The sequence below is a fragment of the Opisthocomus hoazin genome, chromosome 7, assembly GCF_030867145.1.
Source record: "Opisthocomus hoazin isolate bOpiHoa1 chromosome 7, bOpiHoa1.hap1, whole genome shotgun sequence".
Lineage (NCBI taxonomy): Eukaryota > Metazoa > Chordata > Aves > Opisthocomiformes > Opisthocomidae > Opisthocomus > Opisthocomus hoazin.
The window spans coordinates 32,817,948-32,841,031 of NC_134420.1; the positions used below are offsets into that span (position 1 = coordinate 32,817,948).

The window sequence follows — 23,084 nt, forward strand, 5'->3', positions numbered from 1 at the left end:
CAGACAGCTACCAGACCTTAACACTGATTTGCCACAGCATCTTTGTTCCCATCCCGCTTCTTTCCCATACCCTGTCAGTTGTACCGCTAGTGCGTACTGGAGCCAGATCAAAACCACTCTTCCATTTCTGGTATAATCCAAACTTACATAATAGTTTAAACAGGGAAAGATACTGAGATACCGGTCGCCAGTAAAGAGTGCGCAAATTTGTTATTTTCATCTTCAAATTAATACTTCTGGCTTCTTTATACACCCTTTATGTGACCAAACAATGGTTTCGTTGTGAGCACTAGAAGCATGCACCATCCAGAAGCATGCCATTCAGTTTCTGGCTGCTCTTAACAGAATATGAGTCATCATTCTCTTGGGATGTTACTGAGTAAATGAATTCCCAATTTGCTTCCTGTCCTGTGAAGCAATTTGGGCTATTCATATAAATGACAACAGCTAATGACCTGGTCATGAAGCTTAATGAAAATACTGCCAGTCACTGAAACATAGAAGGGTTTGGGTTGGAAGGGACCTTAAATGTCATCTAGTTCCACCCCCCCTGCCATAAGCAGGGGCACCTTCCGGTAGACCAGGTTGCTCAAAGCCCCATCCAGCCTGGCCTTGAACACTGCCAGGGAGGGGGCAGCCACAGCTTCTCTGGGCAACCTGTGCCAGTGCCTCACCGCCCTCATAGTGAAGAATTTCTTCCTAAGATCTAATGATTTGAAAAGGGGCAGAGCTGGCTTTTAATTTGCCTTACATACAAGGCATAACCGTGATAATGCCAAGAAAGAGATCCAGGGAATTCTCTCCAGTTCTTCTGGACTTCCCTAAAAACCTTGTTCTGCTATGCAAAGAGTGGGCCCTATTTTCCACAGCATACAAGGACTAAGACATGGCAGGCACATAACCACAAATACAAATTTTGATGATACTATGGTCTACTTTTACCTAATTTTACTAGAAAGATTAATGAAAGGATCTTGGAGCAAAACCAGAGCAACTCGTAGTTTAACACTGCATTTCCATATAGCACAAACTGCTCAGATTCAGTAACAACTTCCGTTTATTCATTCCTCAGCTATCTGCCACTGAAGTGTATTGTACAGAGGGCGAGACAGATCTCCTCAAGAGGCTGTAAAAGCTCAGTGACTACATCCAGGCAGCTGATCATCTCCAAAGAAATCAAATATAGTGGCCTCTGCCTAAATAAGAAATTACAATTTTGAGGGGGGGGGGGGGGGGGGGGGAAGAAGTAGCTGGCTTTTCAGAATGACAAGGCTGGAATCCACCATATTGTTACTAAAATTGATCCAGTCTGGCTGTGGCAATGATTTATTGTTTGGCTGAATACAGACAGTATGGATAAGAGCAAGAGCAAATAGAAAGGGAGGTTTCTGAGGACGCCAGTTGAGTTTTTCCATTCTTATGAATATACAACACATGAGCCTACTACATCAGCAAAACTTCTATTGATCCAATCATTCCGACTTGCAATATGGACATGACTCATGTTGCAGTAGTACCAACAGACACTTCCTTTTTGCTTTCTTGTAACAGGAAAAAAAAAAATCACCCTGAAGTACAGGGTTACAACAGTAAAAAATATTGAAAAAAATCAACCGAAGCTTTATAAATAACTAAATTATTATACAAACACAATCAAGAATTGAAGTTTTGCATGCTGAATGAATATTTTATTTAGAACCAGTTTATAAAAATAAAATACAAAATAATTTGCAAACAAAACTTAAAACATTGTACAAAGCCTTGATATGGTACAAATGAGAAAATAAATAATTACAACTCTATGTACAAATGACCATTACAAGGGCATTAACTCTTTATGTTGTTGGGTGCCTGAGCAAACTTAAAAAGGAAAAGAATGGCTTAGAAGACTTCCAAGGAGGGGAAGGGAACTGCAATTACTGAGCAAGAGAATTTGAAGGACTCAACATTTGTCTTGCTCAATGGTAACAAACAATCTTGGAACTACTTTCCACTTACTTTAATCAAGCTGCAGATTTTACTATTAGGTGCTTAATTTCTTATGGGGTGGCAACACTGTATTTTTAATTAATACACAGTTTTCATTCTTTGTGGTATTGCCCAGAGGTTTTAGATTAGCAGCCATTGGTTGACAGCTTCAAAAAGTCAGCACTTGTCTGAAGGCATTGCTGGTGATTTCCTTGATTTACTGGTTTGGATAGTCATAGGAAAGCATTTGAAAATTGACACCTGTTAGCACAAACAGTGCAACTTGTTTCTGGGCTGACTTTATAGAAAGTTAGTTAGAAGTTAGGGAATAGTTTCAAATCTTGCTTTCTAGCCAAACGAAGTAAAGAGGACGCAGAGAAGGCTGCTAGGTAACCAATCCAGATCTCGTCAGTGGAAAAAGATGTGACACAGCCAAAAAAATCCCACATCACTTTGTGTCAAACCTTTATGACCTTGCCTGCCACAGCAGATACGGGTTTAAAAGGGTTTGAAGCCAGGCAGACCAAACTGATTGTACTGTATCTTTTGGAGCAAGCTGGTCTGCTGTTATTACAGGTCCTTTACATAAAGTTAGGTCAATGATCAAGTGATCTCAAAAGGAAATAAACATCTGTAACTCCAATTAATTCCAGCTGAATTCCCACAGACAGTTGTGGATGATCAGAACCTCATATGAGTAGCCCACTTGTGGTATTGTTTAGAAGAAACCACTTTGTACTCTTGGCCGAAGCTGGCTCTCACCAGTAATTCTTACAGAAAAGCAGAGATCAAAAGGCATGGCATGTCATAACAGTAATAAAATATAAGCATTTCCAATTTAAAATACAGCAACTTCAAATATGATATTTATAGAGTGAGTTTATTCCTTCAGTTCCCCAAACAGAAGAACAAAACTCAACAAAACAAGACTCTATACTGATTTTAATGAAAGTTTCACCTGCACAAGAACAGCAAGGATTCCCAAGGATCCAAGCTCTCCATGCAGAGGAGAAACAAAAGCAAAATACACAAGTGACATATTCTAACATTTGGGTTTGTCACTATTTCTGATAAGAGAGAATGTGTTACCAACACTGGAGAGCAAAATCAGCCTACGTGTTCAAACCTGGACGGCTAGAGTCATTGCCAAGTTAATACATTAGACTTCAAAACAATGCACTCCTATGCATTTTTCCTTAAAAAACCCAAAAAACCTCAAAAGTTAATATTTAAAAGCCTGATTATTTAAACCAAAGGAAAATGAGTGCTAAAAACTTTTAAGCACTTGACAGTATCTTGAGATAATTCCAGACAATTATTACACAATCCAGGCTGACTTTTATATCATTTCTCTTTTACAAATGTTATATGTAGAGAAAAGGAAGACTGGCTTCAAGCAGACAGCTGAGGTATTCTTGTGTGAGGTGCGTGTTTATGCGATATGCACATATCGGCTAAGAAATGTATGACCTATGCCTATATATTGCATGAAGTCAAAACACTGAACCTCGCTTCCTATTACCAGCATTACCGGTTACTGAAAATTGCAGTAATTGCAACTAATGATATCTGTGCCAAAAGCAAAACAGCAAACCAACCCCTTCAGTTCACTGCCTACTTGATTAGCAAAAAGAAGTAGAATAAAAATATTATGCACTGTTCAACAAGTTTCAGAAACAGGAATGAGTATCCAAAGCTTTTACCAGCTGAAGAAAGCAATCGTGGATAATCATCAAGACTTTTTCTTTAGACAGCTGACAGTTCTCTGACCAGTCCTTACACTGCAAAAGCACACAGAGAATGCCCCATAGGGAATCACGGCGTTAACCTAAGACACCTGAGCAGCCACTTGCTCACTGGAATTGACAAGACAGGCATGGCCCTCGTCACTGCACAGGTTCAGTCCTGCATGAAAAAATTAAGGTCAATGTATTATAGGCCTATAACGAGACACCAGTTTGACTTTGAGCTCTCTTTTAGTCTCCTATTCCTTTTCAGAATATTCCTCTCTCACTTAACATATTTATAAAATTGGAGGCACATATCGCTAGTTGGCCATTAGACCCTTTTAAGAAATTGGAATAATAATTTTCTTCTTACCAGAGTTTATGCCTCTTAGTGTTCCACAAAAATGTCCAATTCATTATGGAAAAATTCTGTTTACAGTAAAGAGCCTGTACTGTAAGTCTTGCTTCGTCTACATTCTCATCAAAAAGATTTTTTTTGCAGCATTACAGTCAACCATCGCATAAATCTCACTGTAGTAAGCAGGACTTATGGGAGTTTTGCCCAAGCAGGACTACAGGATCAGGCCTTGTAATATGGAAAAGAAACAGAATCAGAATTAGGGCATAGAAAAATTAATCACAGAATCACAGAATCACAGTGATTATTTTTATGGTAGGTGAAGAGATCAGAGTAAATCAAAGCAAAACAGGCCTCGGCTCACTATGGCAAATGAATTCCAATAAACAGGATGCAATAGCTGAGACTGTTCCCATCTATATGTATATACACACATATGTATGTATGTATATATGTTTCTATATAATATACAGTATCTATATAAGTATATATAGATACACTTATGTACAAATGCATATTTATATATGTAAAATAAAAATCGTGTTTTCCCAGCTATAGTTAATATCATACTACTAAAAATTGTAAATTATGAGGCTCTTGCAAGTCTTTTTCAGACGAAAAATATTTCAAGCTATTTTTAAACATATAGGACCAGATCTCCCCTTTATCTCAAGACTGTTTAGTGAGGTATGCGAGAAAGCTTGATCTCAAACATGCAGAATTCAAGACAAGAATATGTCCAAATTTGCTGTAAACTTTAGGGTGGAGGTTATCAAGCAATGAAAAACTCCAGAAGAGTGGGTGGTTCAACACAAGTTATTCACAATTGCTCCTCCATTCATGTCTTCATGATTTTCTCACTAAATCCCGCTGAATCCACAGCGAAAAGCAGCTGGGGCTATACAGTCCTTTTACCTTTCTCTGCACTGAAAGAAGCCTGGGTCATCGATCATGACTTCTATCTCTTTCTCGGTTTTGGCATAGTTTACTATTTTTACATTGGCAAGTAGTTCAAGTACAAGTGAATTTCTACAGCATTGATTTATTTTACATAGTAATGTGTAACAATGGACAAGTCTGTACTTTGAAAACAGCATAAAAAAAATCCTTAGGTGTTATATTCTTTCTCATCTGTAAACAATTACCTGTTTCTGGATCCTGCTACACTTGGGAAAATATAAACACCTCAACTTCAGCATTTCAGGCAAGAATACATAAAATGGCTACCTATTAAAACTGACCATGTCAATGTAAGAATAAGTGTACAAGACCATAATAAATGCTTTTCAGAAATAAGGGAGAGGGGAGGAAAAATAATCATAGGCTGCCACACCACCTTAACAAACAATTCCAGCAGTGACCAGGGCAAAAATATCACAATGGGACCAAATTCTCTTTACGGTGTACCGTAAGGAAACATGAGGAAAACAGGAAGGAAAAGATGGAATTTGTTGTTGTCACACTCATCTGTTAGGTCTTCATTGACTGTCACTGCTCCTATATGACGAGTATTCATAACAATTAAGAACTGACATGATGAAATAAAAATGAGTAACCACAAGCCCTATTTGTAATAAAAAATAAAAATACCTTAGAGTCTCTGTTCTTATTCCGTATGCAAGTGCACACACAAAATTATAAAGCAAAATAACAAGCTGCAAGACAAAACACTGGCTGGTTGAGAAACCAGCAGTCTTTCAGTCTTGTACCAAGGTATAAAGGCTATTAGAGTTTGTGCACTCCAGAAATTTTTGGAGGGAAATAGAAGATGTAACGCCAAAAGTATTCAGGAACTAACAGAAGGGGAACTGTATTATTTGTGGTCCATAAATATAAATGAAAAATGAGAAAGAATGAGTTTATATAAGCATATACATATATGTATATATATATATAAATATTTATATTATATAATTTACCATGAGGACATGCAATTATTGGTATAGCACCTATTATACAATATAATACAAAGGAATAAGACTTTCCAATGGTACAGTTTCTTCAGAAAAAGCAGGTATACCCTACCTATTGCATTCATCTGTAGTGCTTGAAACCTGAATGAAATTAAGGTTCCACACTGTGCTACATTACGTATGGGAAACAATATACATATTCATAGTAAGAAAAGAAAAAAACCCCGCAACATAGTCTGACAAAGCAAGTGAAATTCAGTGCAGCTTCAGGGCAGCTTTAATGCAGCATTAGAATGTGTTAGCTCAGAGACAAAATACTCCCTTTTTAATCCAAAGGTATTCATTTGGCAGAGGTTAAATAAAAAAGCACAGATGCTGGCTGGAGAGGCATATGACTACAGCAAGCAGATCAGTAACTGACAAGTCTCCTATGCATCCAGCCTCCGCACAACAGGAATAATGACGGAGAGCTGGCTGCATCTTTCTCAGGCTTGCGTTCTTGTGTGTTACCATTCTGGCCCACTATTCTCTTCTGAATATAGCAAAAGGTGCTGTACCATTACGTTCCCTACAGAGATCCTGTAAAGCACAAGAGATTATTAAGTAACTACCAAACAAAGTTGGGAAGGAATTAGACACCATGGACTTTACTGACAGACAGCGAAGTTTGGCTATCAAAAAAACATTTGGGCAAAAGAAGGACAAGAATCCAACATTAAAAATATCTCAGATTGCTTTCTGTATATTTTGCTTTGATGACTAATACTCTTATCCAGCTTTTGTACCAGTGTTATGTATATTTCTGTCACCTATAATGTACTAAGTTCACAAAATAGACAATCTGCTCATCTCTGTTTCACCTTTCATGTTTGTAAAAAACAACTGACCAAAAAAGCAAATCTTGGTTGGTAATCATCTCTGCACAGGAAGATCAGTGGTTTAAGTGATCCATAACTAACAGAAAAACAAAAGCCAGCAATAACAAGGGTTCTTTTTGCAGCTGAGTTAAGGGAGAAAAGGTACTTCTGTTTTCTGACTTGTTTTCTAACTTATTTTCTAACTTACGTTGCAATTTATTGTAAATCTGCAACATTCAGTGAAGTGCAGACATCTCCTCCTTTCTCTCATTTCCTAGACAGCAATGCTTTTCCAAATTCTACCTAATGCAGTTTGAAGAACCCCACTATGACCCCCAAAGAAGTCTATGATGTATGATGTAGAACTGAGAATTACCTTCTTGAATCCAAATTAGTACTAAACAAATTTCTAAAGAATATAGCTATAAAAACATTTTGGCAAATGTTAATTTTTAGAATGTCACCAGTGTCAAGAAGGGGCAAGGTATATGATACTCCCTTAGGTAAAAAAACTGTGCAATGATCGACAGGGGACAAGATGAGCACTGAGTGACTCAGAGATGTGTGCAGCTCAAAATGGAAGAGACTTAGAAGGTAGAAATACCATCATCTTATAAACTGTGTGCTTTTTTAAAACTGCAAAGACATGCTTGAGCAGTACTTATCTCCCAAGTGGTGAAGTCATTTTGGGAATAACTGTTCCAGGTTTTCTGACCTACTCCTTGAGTATGTAAGGCCTTAAATAATTAGACCAAATCTTCTAGCTAGGTAAACTAAGAACAGAAATAAAAACCATTTTAAAATACTCAGAGATATTTGTTACTCTAAATACATTGCACCTCTTTGACTACCTAGTCATTCTTATCCTGGCCTCTACTTCCCCTCTCATGGATCTGCTTGCTGCCTGCTCTTAAGCAATGCCTGGCCACTGATTTACACAATATGCTTTCTCATGAATAGTTTATGATGCTTACTTTCTTTAAAAAGTGTAGATTCAACATCGTTTTTTTTGATATATTTTTTTCGATTTTTTTTTTTTAAATACACAGTACACAGACACAACATGCATCAGGTTTAGGAGGAGGCTTTATACCTGTCAAGGCCCAGTTCCTATCTGCTAAGCTTAGTGGTTGATTTGCTTTTTCCTGTGGGAGTCTTAGGGTTTGGGGAATGGTGGAAGGAATTGCCAGATCCTTTCAGACCATTCTTGCTTGGTTTGTTGCAGCAGTGCTCTTGTTGGCAAGATCTCCTAGAAGATGAGGAGCCTGAATGGCTAGGAGGTGATTTACTCCTCCCAAGATGTGGGGATGAACTCCTCTGATCGTGATGGGGTCTCCCAGCCCGGGACGGAGAAGAACTGGCAGTACGGGGTAAAGAAGAGCTCCTAGGGGAGGCACTGGGACTGCGTCGGGGGATGACAGGGCTTTTGGGTGGTGTTTTTGGACTATGTGGAGATCCTGGACTCTTACACTGGGTAGTACTCCTTGGTCTTTGAGATCCATTCTGTAGGATTTGAGCCAGACGAGAGATAAGATCTGAGTCCGAGCTGCTGCTCCCTAGGACTCTGTATCTGCGTAACCTTAAGAAGAAATGAAGAAAGATTATTTCTGTTCCCATCTGTTCACTAAAGTTCATATAGAAACACAGTATCACTAGAAACTAGGGATAAGCTTGCATTTCAGAACAGACATCTGGAGCTGAACTTTCCTATAAGGTAGAGGTGTTTGGATCTAGGCTTTGGCTTCTATGTTGTTCAAACCAACACAGTATTTGTATTTGCATAAACTCACTCACATAAACAGCCTAAGTGTTTATAGGATAACTGAAATTTCCTGGTGGTGCTGGAAGAAGTGCACTGAAGAGCAGTGCTTATCGCCTCTGTTTCAGAGGGGCACATCCATTCCCTCCCACCATCAATATACTCCTACACACAATTTGAAGGGATGACAAGGCACACCACAACTTCCTTCAGAGGATTTCACACTACTGTATCAAAATTCTCCTTATCCTGGTAACGTAGACACTGAAGAAACTAGATCATGGTTGTCTGCATACAGAACTGGCAAAGGGGAGGCTTCTAGAATTCACTCTGCCCTCCTTTAATTAGTTGTTTTAACTTAGCCATGACCTGAGCGTAGCTAACTTACTCAGTACTGATGGCTGGAATCTCCAAACCCAAATATTTGAAATGGCTACAATAAGTACAGTTTAATTTTCAAAGGGGCTGGATATGACAGATCCTATTGATTTCTCTGGGTTTGTGAATAATGAACAGTTCCGGAAAAGTGATCCCACTTTAAAAAAAAAGTGTAAAGATTTAGTTATAGATTGACAGGTTTCAAAATATTGAATACGCATCTATTCATGTATAAGGTTCAATGGTGAAGCAGGCTCATTCTTGTGTAACAGACTCTCCTCATTCATTCTCCAACAATGTAAGTTCTCTCAGAGAACTGAAGCCCAGCATTTTTTAAAAATTAGTTAAAGGATGGAACTTCTACAGGATTACATATTGCATGGTAACTGCAGTCTAGCTCAAATCCATTTTCAACCTGAAAACTTATTTCTGTTTTCTTTGCATTACCTAGCTTCTACCCCAGGTCTAGTAGGCGGTTTTCCTGGTGGTGGCCGAGGAAAGAACCGAGCTGAACTTGAACTGGTGACTTGATCAGTGGTTGCCCAGGACACTGGCCTTGGAATCTTGCTTCTTCTGGACTGAGGGCTGCTTGGAGATACAGAGCTATCTTCCGTCTGCTTGCTGAAATGAGAGTCCAGTGTCAATCTAGAAAATGAGGATAAGACATCGTCCTCAGAAACCGGTACTGGAGCAGGAGCCATTTTTTCCTCCAGTGACTTATCAGAGGCACTTGAGAGGTCACCAAGGAAAGATTTGAGCTGTCTCTTTTCCATAAGTAGCCTGACCAAGTCTGTCTGATGGGCCTTTTTTAGAAGAAGCTTTTCCTTTGCTGAAACGGGAGAAGAGGACTCTGACGTTGAGTCTATCTCTTGTGCTAAAACTGGGATTCGGCTCTGCCTGAATACAAAAGGCGATTTAACTAAGTCCTTCTTAGATCGATGAGAATTCTCATTTTCTGAAATGCAGTGGAATAGCTCTCCATTTCTGGGAGCATTTTTCTCTCTTTTGTCCTCCTGGTGCAAAAAAGTAGTAAGGGCCACTTGGTGGCATTTCAAGTCTTGGATATGGACTTCTTCCTTATTAGAATGAAACCCATTTTCCTGAACTGGTGCCATTTTGCTTGCCTGTCTATTAACATGTGGTTTGGTAAGTCTTGAGGGAGAAAATTCTGACGTTTTATGTGCTATCGACTTCAGAACCTCATCTTGATTTGGCACCAGACAGACAGGCCTTGGCTTTGATTCTTCAGCAGCTTCAGTATTTGTTAGAGGTTCTTCCTCTGCAGATTTTGAGTTTCCTGGCAAAGAAGAATTCTGTTCTTTGCTTAGCATTTCAATGGCGTCATCAGAAACCACTGGAAGTCTTTCTTCCTCAGCCTCTTCTATGGGAACAATTTCAACTTCTTTCTCTTTCTGCGTCCCACTGTGTTGTTCAGGTAGATCCTTTTGGCCAGACTCTAGGAAGCTGACACATTCTTTGACAAGTCCTTCCCTGTCAAGCACCTCTTGGCTGATATTAAGTACTAAATCTGGTCTGCTGGCACTAGCTGGAAGTGCGTCTTCTGTCACAACCAAACCTGGCAAATTTTCCTTTGGAGAGAAAAGTTCCCCGGTGTGTTCCATAGACTGAACATCCTGCTCTCTTTTCTCCAGCTGGTGGCCATAATGAAAACTTTCTGAAGCAGACTGTGTGGATGCCACTGAAGGTCTGGGTATCGTTATCTGCATTGGAAAATTAGAGAAGGAAAAGGTGAGAAGCTCAGAAATGTTATACAGATAACATTCTTTAAATAGTGTTTTTGATTCCATGTCTTCAAGATACGTTATATAATGATTCCTATGAATCACTATGTTCAAATAATACCTAACTTCACAATTTACATCTAGATAATTAGAAGAAAAATACTTTATCATGCCAAGACAGAAATGTGTAACAGGTAAAAACAAACAAAATCTCAGTGAAAACTGTTGCAGTTACCAAGTAAACCTCCTGGAAATGAGATCCAGCCTAACAGGTAGGCTTTTTATTTATTGTACACTAGTTTGAATACTCTTAGAATAAGTTGTATATAAACGTAAAATCTTAAACAAGTACACAACAATATTTTTAGACAAGTACAGAAGACAACACAGTGAGGTCCAGATTCAGGAATGGATTTAAATTTGAATTTAGGCAGAATTTAGATATTTTGTTAACAAAACAATTAATAAACCCCCCCTTTATTTACCTAATTGAATACATCCATGCCCACAATGCGTACATTTTTGTCCAGAAAAACTTTCCCGAGTACCCAAATTTTAGCTATTACTTTTCCTCTAGATGCTTATGCCTCATTTTAACTAAGCAACCTGGTTAGGACATCTCCTTACCTAAGGTCATTAGGAGATTCATAAACTAAATATTCACACATCTAAATCCCCCAAGAGGTCTAATCCAATAAATATGCTTAAAGCACTCCTAAAACCTATATATAGTATTGAGTCAGAGTGCCTTTGAAAAACAGTTGGTTATGATGAGTGGCTGCCTCTAGTACGTAGCTTAATTGTTAGAGCACATGTCCAGGAATTGGGAAACCTGCATTCAGGTCTCTCCCCACCCAAGGGACACAAGCCCGCTTCCCCCAGTTCCCATCAAGCATGAACAAAACCAGAACGGAGTTGCTCCTCTCCTTCCCCCTTGAAGTCAGGCCACTGTACGGACAGAAATGCAAGAATCAGGAGGTCAGAGGGTGAGAGAGCAGATGCAAAAGTGAGAGGAGTTTTACCTCTATGGCCAAGGGAGGAACACACTGTCATGTGAAGAGGATTCCTAGATTCTGGCTTATACATACCGGATTGGTATAAACAGTAAAAAAATCAAGGGGCTATCCTTACATTTTTCTCTACATGGACAGAGAGCTCAGCTCCTTTCTTCCTTGTATTCTTTAGCCTCATGAATCTGACACAGTTTGAGTTTGTAATACTCTACAGAAAGTGGAAGGCTGGAGTCTAGGTTTGGACATAGACTTGCTTGATGCACTGATGGTGGAAGAGACAACTAGCAGTAGCCTATTTCCAGTGTTGCCAAGATTCTGCTCTGTTACAAGACAGATTTCACTTGACCTTGCTGCAGAAATTATACATGCTGCTGAGCTTAATGGGCTTTAGCAAGAGCTAGTCCATTGGTACTATCTGGTGGTAGAAACCAATCTCATCTGTCAGGACCCATAACAGTTTATGCTGTATACTCAAACTTTACAAATGCAGAACAACTCTCCAAAATAAGAAATGGGAACTGACAGTGCAGGAGATATACTCAGAGTTCCCACGAAAGCGTAATAACTTCATTTAAATTCTTGCTGATTTTTTTTTTTGCGTTTTCTTCATAGTCCTGTATAATGAAATTTCCATCATTATGGGTGCACATTTACCTCCATGAAACACAGACATTCAACTCGTATTATAAACAGTTCACTAGAACAAGACATCAAATACAAATCACAGGCATAAAGCTGAATTAAAGAGAGGACAATTATTTATGTTAAATTATTTCTATACTATAAAATCTATTCTGAACCTCTCTAATTTATCTAATGCAGTTTTTGGACCTTAACCTAAAAATGGGGAGTCATAATTTTGAGAAATTTGGAATAAAATTTGGAGAAAAATATTTTCTTATAATTTTTATAAGTAGCATTAGCTGTTAGGCTATAGAAAGTGGTATTTTTCACCCGGGGGGGAATGAAAGAACAGAAACGTAAGATAATTGAACTCTTGTTTTCCCAAGCAGACCTAAGCTGTCTGTAGCATCTTCCCCAAGTTGAGATTTACTGAAATGGGGGAGGACACACCAAACCAAACCAAACCAACCCAACCAGAGACCTGCAGCAAGAAGCTACTTTTTGTCTCCCTGATAATGTTTTTCAGGTTTGGGCCCATACAGTCCCTTCATGTCTGCTGAATTACAATGGTGTATTAGGAAACAAACTGAAGTTACTTAGTTTCTGCAAAACAGTCCTCCTCATCTCCTCTCACTCTCAGTCTGGGTTCTTTCCTCTGAAAACGAAAGAACTTCCCTTTTGAGTTAGAGAAGTCTTTCTTACTTCAAAAGCTTTCTCATGAGAGAATCCAAGTACATTAGTTCAGCTACAGAAAGAACAGAGGAAATAACAGAATATTTTTAAAAAGCAGTTTTCCATTATTAGGTCAATTAGTGCCTAATTCTTGAGTGTTAAAAAAAAATAGTTTAGCAAGAGCTCTGAACAGAAAGGAATAGGGATAAAACTGGAGAAAAAAATAAGAAAAAAGGTCTAGGAAACAGGGCAGCTATTCCATAGGTTTCCATACATCTCTAGGATGTTGCTTGAGGGCAACATATCTCCAGGTATCATACACTGCTTTCATATGACAGAGGAACATATTTTGGCCTATCACACAAAAATCATCAGATCTCTTAGAAATTCTCAACTACAATCTGGGTAAAAGTGGGTTCAGGAAATTTTAACGCAATATTGTCCTTGAAATAGTATCTTCAGATTTTGGAGAGATCACTTGGGCATGTGCTGTGCACTCAGTTCCGTCTCCAGCTTCTTTCAAAACCTTGTGCTGCAGGGCTGCAGACAGCATCTCCAAAGTAAAGAAAACTGGTAAAATATTTCCTTTTCTGAACTTTTCACATGATGAACTAGACTGGTTGCTAATTCAAATAACCCAGGAATCAAAAAACCAGAGTTGTCTTCCACATATCTGAAGAAGGATGGCTTTCCTTAGAATAGAATGGTTCTGGTGTCCTCTCAATTTTCAGAGGTAAGACAACCTTAGTTATTTGCTTTTAGGAGGATATTTGTCATCTTGGTACATTTCCTGAAGGGCTGCAATTGCATTTAAAGCCTCCCTTGTTCAAATATATTTACATGGAAACTGTATTTTCCTTGTGACTTCTGTCTCATATATGAATTCTTTGTTACATGAAATCAGCTCTGATCTGAAATTTATCCAGATTTTTCAACAGACTTCATATCCTTTGCCATGTCTGGAGACAGAATTTCCTAGTCTTTCAGGTCTATCTTGGCCAACCCAGATTTAACACTTACACCCAAGAAACAGAAGAGTAAGCTCATTGAACAACCTACAACAGAACAGGCAGGAGCTGTTTAGGAAAGAAAAGGATACTGGATGACTAAGTATCAAAAGAGTCAGTACTACTGAGTAGTTCAGTTTCAGAAATGGCTTTTTGAACACACACATCACTTCCTTGATTTGTGTTCCCTAACAAACAAAAGTTTGTTTTCTCAGATGGTCAATAAACCTATTATTAGACATCTTAAAGCACAAGAATTAAATTATATCCCCCTCAGGCTTGACATTTCACCTATACGTGCAAGAAATTTAAATGGGTAATCGTGCAGAAGTGGCTTTCATGCAAGGGTTGCCAAAATTCCAGGTGCAGCTTTAATAAAAAAGCAAAAGAGGAAGACCAGTTTTTTAAAAAACTGGGAATGTGTATGAGAAAACAGAACTCATATAGAATTGAACCCTGTTAAATCATAAAATCAGGGACCTTAAAGATCATCTAGTTCCAACCCCCCTGCCATGGGCAGGGATACAAGTGCTTTCATTCGGAAGAACTCGGATGTAACAATCAATTATTGAAGAAATGGAAGAAACTTGTAGACAATCCTTGTAAGCATAATCCTTCTAAGTTTTTCGGGGGGTAAAGCATCAGCTTCTTTACAAGGCCAGCCACTACAGATAAATTCACGATTCACACTATGCAGGATTCTAAGTAAAAAGCCCAGAGGAAGTTTTGAAACCCCTAAAACAATTAAAAAAAATTAAGTATATATAATCCTGTAGCCTTAATTATCCCATAAAGGGTCTTCTCACTCTCTTGTTTATGAAACCTTGCAAGACAGAAGTCATAATCAAGGAGTCTGAGGAGGGCTCATCTTGAAATGTGCAAAATACACCAATTTAAATTGTCACTTGGTCTAATTCAGGGAGACAGAAATCTCAAGGCCGTTCAATACATATCTAGTTACAAACCAAACAATACATAGCCTCATATGTAACATTAAAAAAACCCCATCATAATCGTAAATAATTCTCATACTTTCTTTTCTTCTGCCACTAATTAAAACCTAATCCTATGAGATTTCTATGGCTATTCATGTCAATTTTGTAAAACACCGAACCTGAGGAACAAAGATTACAATGTGATGTGGGCAATTCAACTAAGAAGAAAAATGTGGGGAATAGAATTTGAAATGCTGCCTCTCCGCTCAGTATGATAATCAGTTTATAACACTATCTACCCGATTATCGCAATTCCCATACTTCAACGGAAGTTATGTGATACAGGAGATTACTGAAAATGGCTGTGACAATATATGGAACAATGAATTTGAGGTTCTCCTTTCACTCCGAAATATTTGAATGAAATTGCTACCACCACGGTCTTGAATCCTTTGGCCATCCCTAATTAATTTCTTAATTCCTTTCTGATTTCTCAAATTAGCACTTGGCTGAGACAAGAAATTAGACTGCATTTTCTTCAAGAAACTTTACAAGATGGTGAGTGGGATGTTAAGAAGGAAAAAGAACAAAACAACAACAACATAAATATCTCTTGGACAGCCTTTATGACATCTGATGAACTTTCCTCCCTTTAAACCTTTGACAGGCTGCAATAGCAAGTGATATGATTGGATGAAATCCTCTGTGAACGCATACAGCAGATTGCAGAGGAGTGAAATACTGCATTTTGGTCTGCAAAGTTGCTAAGTCTGAAAGATCTAAAGATGTGAATATGGATTATTGTACAATACCAGTAGGTAAACATCTGACCTCTCAGCAATAGCTTCTTCCATCCCCTCACGCTATCTGCTACTTCTGCAAGCACGGCAAGTACTGTCAGGACTTCAGGCCTCTTAGAAACATGGTGTACAAATCTGTAGCTCAGCTAATCCTGTCATTATTTGTAACTTCTCACATTAATAAGCCGCTATCATATTACCTGGCATTCTGAAGGCACTTTACCTAATCAGTTTACTCTTCAGAACATCTTTCCTACCTTAGTAAAGTTTGTATATCTCTGAGAACAAACCTTATGTATCTTTTCTCTTTTCCCTGCTTCTCTTTTTCATCTGTCATTAGCTCTATTGCTTACCAGGAATATGACCAATGTTAGTATGAGTCTGCAACTTCTGCAATACCAGACAACCTTCCTGAATCTTTCCAGTTCACCAGCTTACTCTTTACTTCATGAGTTTTTCTTTAATCACTTTATTTCTATTTCCTTGCATAACTGTATGCCTCTGCAAAGAAATCTGAACTGCAGTTTGTATGAAAGCATAAAGGGTATGTTAGCCCACTGTCCTTAATTTACTGCTGGTGTCATTCGAACAAACCACTGCTCTGCTTACATCTCTGTAGACAACTCACCTAGCTTACTGTTCAGAACAGGTCTCCTGCTTTTCAAAATGCACCCTACCTACTGCTATTATTCCTACTGACTTTTTACAGTCTAATCCTTTGTATCCCTTACATTCCCTTCCCAGATTAAATTCACGGCAGGGAAAAAGTTAAAAATAATGAATTATGGATTTACTAAACTACATTGGCTATTTCTACAGATAAACTAATATTGGGGTAAACAGGAGAAATATATGTCTGTAATTCATTCTGTTATGGAACATAAGACCAGAGATGATTGTAAGTTTTGATACTGAATCCCTTTCAACAGTCCCATATATATGGTACTACAAGCACTGCAGGCATTTGCAGGAACTGGTAGTCCCCAGGATACTACTTTCTGTTGTTAAAAATCCACACGACAGGCACTAACCCTAAACTAAAGAGCAGTAACATTTGAAGGCTTACTTATACCTATCTGAAAAGAGGAGCATGCTGCCCTCCACAGCTCTTCAGAGATATCTTTTCTGCTATTCTATAATGCTAATTTTTGTATCGATTTATATGGAGGTTGCGAGAAATGGGAAGAGGATGGAATACAGATGCAGAGCTGCAAATGTACAAGACAACTGTGTTTTCATTTCTCTAATGTGACAGGTGTCTTTTGAGGATAAAGAACATAGTGTGCATAGTCTTTCTTTAAGGCTTACTAATCATGGCTTAATTTCAGTATTCTTTAAGTATCTTCCCTTTTCAATTATTCCTACACCATTTACCAGGTAAAGGAAGATTTTTTTGTTCTAACATAAACCCGTATCCTCAAACATCCAATAGGGCAAATATTAATTGCTCTAAATGCAATATCTTTAATTGCTTTTAGAGAATGACTGTCATTGCAATAAGTGGCTAATTAGTTTGGCAACATGACTATATAACGCATAAACCAATTGAAGAATATTACTGAAATCTACTTATATTGTTGGAGAACTGGGAAGCAGCAGTGCTTACAGACTCTTACTTCGTAACACTCACACAGTACTCCTGTCATATACTCCTATAAAAAATGGGCTGAGATTGTAACATTTTCCCTGAGTTCCCCAGAGACAGTCTCTTTCTAACAAAGAAAGCATGAACTTGCCTTAACGCACAGTTCAGAGACGTGAAAAGATGGCAACTGAAGCCTATTTCACCTTTCATCTCATGCTATTATTTCCTTCTTTACAGAAACTGAATTCCTACCTGACTATGGTTAGTTTCTAAAGTCACAAAAGATCTAGACATTAAGAATTTTTCAGAAGCTTGGCCACTTGGAGACTTTTTCTTCTGGAAAATTGGAAACTACTGATTCCATGAGGATTGTGGTTTTAGTAACAAAGCCAGTGAGTCCATATCACGCTTTAAGTAGCACAATACAGCATTTTCTAAATCTGGATTTTATAAAACATCTAGCAGTCCTCAATAGGATGTTAATTAGTTACGAAGCAAAATAAAACACTACAAATTAGAAGGTTCCTCCTCTAACAGAGAACGGATTAAATACAAAGTGACATTTATTTTTAAATTAATGGTGCAACCACTTTTGGTATATAAAATGCAGCTAAAATATTTTCACAGCTATTATTATCATAGCTAAAAATGATGTAAGCATCTTTAAGCAAACCTCACTTTGTTTCAGCAGCTAGCTGTGAGAAATGTCTTATGATGTTTTTCTTACTATAGAAACAATTTTTACTATTTTTTGAATGATCTTTTTGAAGCTAAGCTTTGTATTAATATATGTGTCCCCACAGAAATAATACCTGCAGTTTTCAGAAACAATAAAAACACAGGCTAATACTTCCTCAGGAAAACCCTGAGCTCTCATTTTCGAAGTCACATTACACCTTGTTATTAAGGACCAGTACTTTTTTTTCAAACACAGTATCTCCTATGAAAAATTAATTTGAAATGCTCTAATCTAAACTCAAATTCAATCCAAGTAAACAGTCTGTCATGAAAAAAGACACACACAGAGACTCTCAATCACAAAAAAACTGCTTTTATGTGTAATAGCAGCGGGGTCTGGCTACTCCTGTTTAGATTATTCTGAGTATTCCTCTCCAATATATCAATTCCAATAAAGGGTCACCACAAAGTATCAGGTAATTCACACATAAGATTTACCTTAATTCCCATGTACAGATTTCAAATATGTTGATTTCTTCTGTTTGTATCTGATTCCCGTGAGGCACTGTCTAATTCTAGGTTATTGCTGTGCTATACTTATGCTTCAGCTTTGCTATTTACACTATATTTTTGAGTTTTTGTAAAGGTGAAAGTATGTTTCATATTCAAACAGCAACACTCTTAAAAAAAGCTCCAACAACACATTAAAAAACAAAACAAAACAAAATTAAGAGCCTTCCTGACTTCCAATACTCCAGTCAGACTGTGAATCCACTCATTTGTATATTGTAATAAATTAAATCCAGTTCTATCCAGTTACAAGATTGGCACACGTTGCCCACAGCTGTGTTAAGCTCAGAAGGGAGAGAATCAATGAACACCAAAATTTCCATGGATGACTGAAACATACCAGAAGAACTGATGAAACCATGCAAGTATAATTTTAGTACAAATTCTTATTTCAGCAGGATTAAAATTACTGTGCATGTAAAATTTCATTTTCAAACTTGAAATCCAGATTAATATTTTCTTAAAAATCTCTCCTCAGAATTGTCAGGATTTGATTCAAAGCATTAGGGGTTCTCATGCCCAGTGCGCTACCACCAACAGTAGTTGCAGTTCACATAAAGAACTAGCTGATTTCAGTTTGCTTATAAGCATGCTTAAAAGGTATCCTTTAGAGAATACAGACCTAGAGCAGAAGTCTTATCTATACCAATGGTCCTTCTCTTTTCTTACAATGTTTTTTTACATATTCTCTCTTCTGCACATAAGGTTTTCTAGTTGCAAAGTTTGCAGACCCAAAGATGCGATTAGAATCCAGCTTCTCTGTTAAAAACAAAATACCTAAAAATTTGGCAGCCTGTTACGTTACATAGTTTTGCCTCTGTGAACAGGAGTGATGATAAATGTCAAGCACAGCTCCATGAAGTAGTTATAACAGCTGATTACATCCAAGTACTCAAGTGATCTACAGTATAATACATGTTGCCAGTTAGGTATTTAAGCTCCTTAAAAATACTTAGAAGGGCACTATCAGTTTATTCTGATCCTGTTTTGGTTGCTGGCCTGGTATTATTAAGATTAGATATACCAATAAAGTAGCGTCACTTTAGCCAATTTGTGAGCTCTCTACATATATCATGTTCTGTGTTTAGAAGCTGCCTGAAAGTAGCCAGAGCAGCTATACATTAGTAGCTAGGTAGTAAGTAAACACACCTACCTGTGGTTCATGTAGAGCAATAGTGTAGAATTGCCACATACTAGGAATTTGAATAATACTTGGAAACTGAACCAGTTTTCAAAAATTATATAGTGCTAGCTTAGAAATATTAGCGACCTCCACTTAGCGCTTGTCCTAGTTTTGGTGGTTTCCCTATTTTTAAGAGTTCTTGCTTCCTTCCATATGACAGATCTAGCTAACCAGGAGAAAATGCTAAGATGCTGATAAATTAATAAATCTCAAATAAAGAATTTTTTCCCCCTTGTAATTCTAATTGGACTAGTATCATATGTGATTTTAATGATAACAGGCAAAAGATTTTAAGAGAGAAATATATTTTAATTAAAGATTATCTTATGCATGGTATTATAGATAATATCTGCAATTGTATACACAGTATTTATTATATTAATTAGATAAATTACACCTTAAATTACATGAAAAATAATCAGTCCTTGGGCATTATGCTCTGAACTGTAACTACCTATATATTTCAAGAAGATTACTGTATTAATTGTAATCATGGAAACTATTGTTGACACCAGATTTGATCAGCTCTCCATGAGAAATCCCACAGACCATTTAGCTTTCCTGAAACATCTTTGCTTCTTCTATGCTAATGAAATTATGATGCTAGAAAATTGTACTAAATCTCATATGTTTGGGATAAGATTGGCATTAAAAAGATTTTTTTTTAAATTGACCACTTCAAGGACAGACAAGAATAGATGAACTATTTGGTTATGAATATTGGGAATCTTAAAAGTACTGTGAATTCCAGAAAACACGAGCATTTAAAACTATAAGTAACTTTTTACAGGGTTTTTTCCTTCACGATCAGTGCATGCAGACTCTATTACCAAGGTTAATATTTATTGTCCTGACCTTCACTACGACTTTTCTGCTGCTTCTGACAAAGAAATCTGCAGAAGAAGAATGTCACTAAAAATGGATCTGTTCTCTACAAGCAACACACTAGTTGAAAAAAATTACGACGTTCATACTGACTGCTTGTCCTCAACTGTTAATTCCTTAATTTACAACTTGGAAAATTTCCATTGAAAGAAAAGCTAACCTAACATGCCGTAATTTTTAATTCTTCTTTACGCCAAAAGCAGATGTGAAAAAAGTATGCCAGAAGAATTTCTCTCCTTCCGATAAAAACCCTACTAAGCCCGGGAGGCAGCATTTAGATTTCTACGTATCAAGCAATTGCCTCTGTCACTTGGATAAAAGCAACAAATAAAACGTTTTACTTGTTTGCATTAAAGAGTGTGCAGATTAAAATTGTTCAAGAAACATTGTTATCAACATAAAATCCAGTTGCTTAAAAGAATGGGAGTAACCCATGAGCTTATGTACATCTTCCAGACATCCTCTTTTTTCTTCTGAAATACTGCTTCCTGATATTGCTCATCCTATGCGGTTCTGTATGAAAAATTAACATACTCCCGAGAAACTTACTAGTGAAGAAAATAGTGATGCTGTAGCAGTGATTGTATGTCGATTGCCTTTCAAGAACCTAACAGTAACAACTGAAAATAGAATTCTGAATCTGAGCTTGCCTTTGAATCTGGTCATCAGCATTATCAAATGCTTTCATTGGTGATAAGTGAAGGCTGTAACATCACAGCAACTTAATTTTCAGGCTAAAATTTACTGAAAAATTAACAATTATTAACAGTTACCCTGTCATGAATGAGATGGTATGACTTCTGCACATTCTCCCTACTTCAGAAAATCAAATCTACTCTGTATGAAACAGTTCCAGTAGCTATGAGCTGGACTAACTTTTTGAAATTTCTACCTTGATTAAACCTAATGTTGTAAATGATATTAGCAGCCTCTTGGGAAAAAGCCTAACTTGAACCTCATGCTGACTTGATATAGTTTCCATCAGCACAGGGAACAAGCTGTAAACCCTGAAATCAGAATCCTTTTTGCTACAGCCAACTTTAACCATGGCAGCAGTAAAAAACAAACAAAACAACAGACTCACTCAACAGAGGAAAGCTTTTCCTTCTTTTCCTAATAGACATGTCTATCTGACAATGTACAATGTCTTGAAACTGAAATTCTGAAGAGGATTTTGGACAAAGATATCTATTCCTGACATTTTTAATGGATAGGTACGATGCTAGATCAGAGTTTCAACTAGCTGAGTTCTAAGGCAATCCTAATGCACATGACAACTTGAAGTTAATGCCACTGACAAATTTAAAACAATTTTAAATGAACACTATAACAGGAGAGTAGCATCTTTAGGTTTTTGTTTGGTTATTTGTGGTTCTAAAGAGATTGTTAAATGTGAAAACCAATGCAAATGTTCATCTCTTGCTATTGCAGGCTAGTGAAACATGCCAAAAATTAGTTCATAAAAAAATAGCAAAATTTACAACATTTACGTGCACTCCTGGCTCATAAACCTACAACATCCAAAATAAAATGACAATTATAAGTGATATGCATTCTTTCTCTAAATTCCCCTTGAACATGTCAAGAAGTCTTACCTTATTGTTCCATAGGTCCCTGAATTCCAGTGAGATGCTTAAAAATTAAGGTAAATTTTTCAACTCAGATCAGTATATTATTTCTCATCTTGGATATGAATACGATGCTTTGCATTTCCATAGCATCTTGTGTGGGAAGATTTCAGAGCATTTTGTAACTAATAATATACCTATATAGCTATAGGATAATTTTTAAAATGTTCCAGTAAGGTAGAAATTTGAGAAAATTAAGACATAAGAAAATATTTATACAAGTGCTAACTAATTCTGATTGCTTAACCTGAGAGACACAGATTATCCTTCCCTAACACAATGAATAACCACAAAATAATTAAAATAAAATTAGCCCCCTTGTACGCATCTTATTGAGCACATCAAAAAATGAAAATATGCCAGAATTACACAAAATCCACCTTTGTTAAGGGCTGAATCTTATTGTATAGCAGGCAGCGTACAAGTATTCTAGATGGCTGCCATGGCTGGAAGAGGTGTTCACTATCTCACTGAAGAACTAGAGCTAAGAAACCACTGAGATCGAAATCTAAGGTCACTGATTTTGACTGTTTCTCAAGACACAGTTACACATTTTGCACAATGTCTACCTAAGCAATATCTTCATACACAGCCCTGGCCCGTAGTTGCTGCACTCGCATCACCTTTTCCATTGACCTCACACAACACTCTATGCAGTCCTCTTATGAGCAGAGTTCAGAGAACTTATCTGGCTGAAAAATTCACAGAAAGAAAGAAAAAGGTTATGTTTCAAGAAGATTTGCTATAGAGGAAAGGATGCTAACAGCACTCTAGCCCCACTCTTCTGATTCAAGTACAGTCA

The 23,084-nt window shown here is 37.3% G+C and overlaps 1 protein-coding gene across 7 annotated transcripts in view; it reads right to left on the reverse strand.

Annotated features, from left to right (window-relative positions):
- Positions 1–1,582: 1,582 nt before the first annotated feature.
- TTBK2 (tau tubulin kinase 2) overlaps positions 1,583–23,084 on the reverse strand; it is a 113,033-nt gene continuing 91,531 nt past the window's right edge. For 4 of the 7 annotated variants that reach the window (XM_075426033.1, XM_075426035.1, XM_075426032.1 and 1 more), the window contains 2 exons: positions 9,408–10,681; positions 1,587–8,402 (listed from right to left, as the gene is read on the reverse strand). In XM_075426033.1, the coding sequence (XP_075282148.1) occupies positions 7,934–8,402; positions 9,408–10,681 (1,743 nt within the window). In that variant the 3' untranslated portion in view covers positions 1,587–7,933. Of the gene's footprint in view, positions 8,403–9,407; positions 10,682–23,084 lie in introns of all 7 variants that reach the window. The other 3 variants (XM_075426031.1, XM_075426036.1, XM_075426030.1) reach the window with 3 other exon arrangements.